The sequence below is a fragment of the Plasmodium relictum genome (assembly GCF_900005765.1).
Source record: "Plasmodium relictum strain SGS1 genome assembly, contig: PRELSG_00_v1_32, whole genome shotgun sequence".
In the NCBI taxonomy this organism is placed as follows: Eukaryota; Apicomplexa; class Aconoidasida; order Haemosporida; family Plasmodiidae; genus Plasmodium; species Plasmodium relictum.
Genome location: NW_021628534.1, coordinates 1 through 4199, shown reverse-complemented (window position 1 = coordinate 4199; position 4199 = coordinate 1). Strand labels below are relative to the sequence as shown.

At 21.4% G+C, this 4199-nt stretch overlaps 1 protein-coding gene across 1 annotated transcript, besides 1 other annotated feature; it reads left to right on the top strand.

The window, feature by feature from the left end:
- Positions 1 to 130: part of a repeat region that runs on past the window's edge.
- Positions 131 to 1096: 966 nt separating this feature from the next.
- PRELSG_0002700 (Plasmodium exported protein, unknown function) lies at positions 1097 to 3039 on the top strand (the record flags this gene model as incomplete). The annotated part of the gene is made up of 2 exons (XM_028675235.1): positions 1097 to 1339; positions 1462 to 3039. The coding sequence occupies 2 exons, from the start codon at positions 1097 to 1099 to the stop codon at positions 3037 to 3039; spliced, it is 1821 nt and encodes a 606-aa protein (XP_028531123.1).
- Between the last annotated feature and the right edge of the window lie 1160 nt (positions 3040 to 4199).

Genomic DNA, 4199 nt, shown 5'->3' with positions numbered 1-4199 from the left:
GTGATTTAATTAATGATGTATTATATATAAACTTTAATACAAAATTTAAAGGGGTCCTAAAATTTGCTTTTTATTAACTTGGATATTCAGAAATTTTACTAAAGTCGTTGAATAACCAATTAATAAATCAAATAGTTAGATAATTTTAAACTGCTTATAAAAAATATATAGAAAATTGAAATATTATATCATTTATATTTAAAATAACGTGAAAATGTAATTCTCAATTAAGAAATAATAAAATAAAAATATAAAAATATTGAAATAAATATCTCCTAAGGAAAAAAATCATTAATTAAAAAAATCTATAACATGAAGGAAAAAAGAAATCAATATGAAAAATTGATCAACATTACAATATTTTTTGGGTATTTTTGAAATTTAACTTTGATCTTTCTCATGTATATATATTTAATATTTGTAATTCTTACTGTATTATTCTAAATATCCTAAGTATATAGTTAAAATAAAAGTACTTTAATTGCATGTTTCTAAAATAAATATTCTTTCATAATTTAAAATAATTAGATATATAAATTTTGAAATTTTGAAAAAAAAAAAAAGTATCTAAATAATATGATTGACTTTACGATAATATTGCTTCTTTTATCCTATCTTTTTAATGTATATAACAAAAATAATTTTTTTTTTTGAAATTTTTAAAAGAATAAAAGAAACAAAAAAATAACAAAAAATATGAATATTTAAATGAAAATTACAGCTCGTATGTATTATATGAAATTTATTAAAATTTTTAATTTAATATTTATTCTATATATTTAAGTGAAAATTATTAAAATTGTTTTAATAAATAATGTTTAGCAGCAAATATTTTTAAATAAAAAGTGTTTTCATAGATATTCTATAGGAAAGAAAAATCAGATGATAATCATTTAAATTAACTTTTATTCTGTTTATAATTGATCATTTGATATTTTTATTTATAATATTATAATACGATTGTCATTGTTTTTTATTATTTCTAAAAAACCAGAAATACACTTTTTTTCTAAAATAACTAACATAATACAAATTATATTACAAAACAAATTAAGAAAAAACTTTAAGAAATATATTTTTATTAAGAAAAATTAATATGCAACCCGATAATTTTTCACTTCCTTTAGGTGATAATACAAATGAGAAAGATGCATCTCCCATACTATTAAATGTACCAAAAGATTTGGAGTCTAATCCGACTACAGAATCTCCAATATCTACTTCATTTACTATTCAACATATAGGTGAATCTCCATCTATTGTACTAGATCACTCACTGGATGATTTCAATACATTATTACAATTAGCTTTTATTCTTTATATTGTTCTTCGTTGTAAAGTAAAATAAAATCTATACTAAAAAAAGTACAATTTTTATTATTTTTAATCATTTATCAAAGTATAAATTTATACTAATCTAAAAATTTATGCTTTTAAATAACTAATTATTTTATTTTGTAGAATAACTTATTTGGAAAATCAAGCACTGATAAAAACAAAAAAAAAGGACAAATTTCAAGTAATCAGGAAGCGGAGAAAGATCAACAAAATATAAATGGGGAGAATGATCTAGAAGAGTTAAAGGAAATAAACGATGATATTAAAAATTTAGAAAATCTAATTAAAGGGGTTTGCGAAATGAATGATGATGAAGATGAAAATGTTTGGATGATAGAATTAAAAAATTTAGATAAAATACTGCAACCAATTTCTTCTAATTATTTGAATACACCAAAGAAATCAGAGGACCCATGTAAAGAAATATTAAATGAATTTTCTGGGCATGATAACGAAGAATCAAATAGCCATGAAGTGGAAAGAGCACAAACAAAAGAAATAGAACTACAATCAGGAGAAAATAGCAATAAAAAACAAAGAAATGTTAATGAATCAGAAAGAATAGAAGTACTAGAAACGGATCAGAAAACTCCAAAAAATCAGAATGAAGTACAAAATTTACAGGAATCAAATAATTTTATAGACAACTCGGAGGATAGTAATATTATAATGACATGGGGAACGAATAATCAAAAGCTCAGGAGATCCATATGGAAAAATGAAAAAGAAACAGAAAAAATGAAGATAAAAGAAGATAAAAGAATAAAAAAAGAGGAATCGCAAGTAGATAATATGGTTAAGAAGGGAGGAGAACTGATATTAGAATCTAATTTAGATAAAGAAAAGATAAACAAAAAAATTATAGAACAAGAGTGTAAAGATCAAATAAAGGTAGATAGAAAAAAAAGAAAAAAAATTAGGCAGTTGTGGGGACTTTTAAATAAAGACTTGAGAAGAGAAGAAGAACAAAAGATAAAGGCATTTAATCAACAAATGAAGATTAAGAAGGAAAGAGAAAAACTAGAAAGAAAGAAGAGTAAACATAGAGATAAAGAAATGATGAAAAGGGAAAAAATAATGAAAAAGGAACAAGAAGCAATTGAAAAAGCTAAATTAGAGGAAAAAAAAATGAAACGAAAATGGGAAGAAAGGAGAGAGAAAGAAAGATTGAAAAGAGAAAAGGAAGAGAGAAAAAGAGCTGAGAGAGAATTAAAGAAGATATTAAAGAAAGAGTGGAAGGAAAGACAAAAATTAGAGAACAAGCTGCTTAAGATAGAAAGGAAAGAAAAAAAAAAGAAAATGGAATTAGAGAGAAAGATTATAGAAAAAAGGATAAAAGATAATTTAGAAGAACAAATACTTGACATGAAAGATAAGGAGACAAAAGACGATATTATTTTAAAAAAAGAAAAAATGAGAAGAAAGGTGGAAGATAAGAAAGAAAGAAACAGAATTAATATTGATAAAATTGTTAGAAAGAAAAAGAAGAAAATAGATATGAAAAGAATTAAAAATTTATTTAAAAAGAGGTTAAATCTACAAAAAAAATCAGAAAAGAAGGAAAAAAAGTATCTAAAAAAGAAATTTTCAATGGAAAAAAAACACGAAGAAGATATGGAAAAACAAAAAAGGAAGCAAATAGCTATGCAAAATAAGCAACAAAAAAGAAAAAATAAAGCATTGACGAATATGAATAATTAATCATGAAGAAAAAGAGAATATGATTATATGATATAGTACAATTTGTTACATTAAAATAAATTGTTGATAAAAATAGGAAAGCCATAATAAGAGCCCATATTAATTAAAATATATGTTAAATTCAAAGGTAAAAAAGAAATATATGTATTTAAAGAAAAAGTATAAATATACTCAAAAAATATTTATATGATTTTTTTATAAATTAATATAGATCAAATATATTGTGACACCTATTTTGTCCGTGTGATTATTTTTTATTTTTTTTCTTAATCATCTCGGTATGTTTTTATCAAAGTTAGTAAAGGCATTTTTTAGATTATGTTTCCTTAAATTTTATTACAAAGTAAAATATGTACTAAAGTAAAACCACATAATATTCTTTTATGAAAATTGCGTGCCCATATTTTATGTATGCACATGGTGGTTAATAAAAGGTATTATTAACCTTTTGTAGCATGCTAAGCTAGTTGCTAGTTGTATACGTACAAGTTAGCCATGCACTGACACTAGTCCTATAAAAAAAAAAAAAAAATAAAGTTATTTTTTTTTTGTTTGTTTATTTATATATATATACATCTTTGTAATTAAAAAAAAAAAAAAAAATTAATATTTTTTTTTTTTGAAGAGTTTTTTGAAAGTTATGTTATGTTATGTTATAATATGTTTTAATTTTTAGTGTAAATAAAAATTAAAAGAAAGAAATGTTAACTTATTAAAAACTTAAGAGATAAGAGAAATGTTTATGTATTATTCAATGTATATTTTTGAAATAACATTGAATATCATAAATTTTGACTTAATAAATTGTTATAAATTATCTGTATGTTTTTAATTAAAAGAAGATATTAATTATTTGTAAATAAAAACTCATTTATAACTGTTAATAGGTTTATTAAAAGATGCAGTAAAATTTAACTTCAATTAAATATTATGCATCATAAGAAAACAGTATATATATATATAATAAAAACGAATATATATATATAAACGTATACTTAGTTATACATGCTCTTTATTAACTTGTTTGTTTAATACTCTAGCAAAGTCATTAAACGGGCAATTAATAAATCAAAGATGCAGTAAAATTTAACTTCAATTAAATATTATGCATCATAAGAAAACAGTATATATATATATAATAAAAACGAATATATATATAT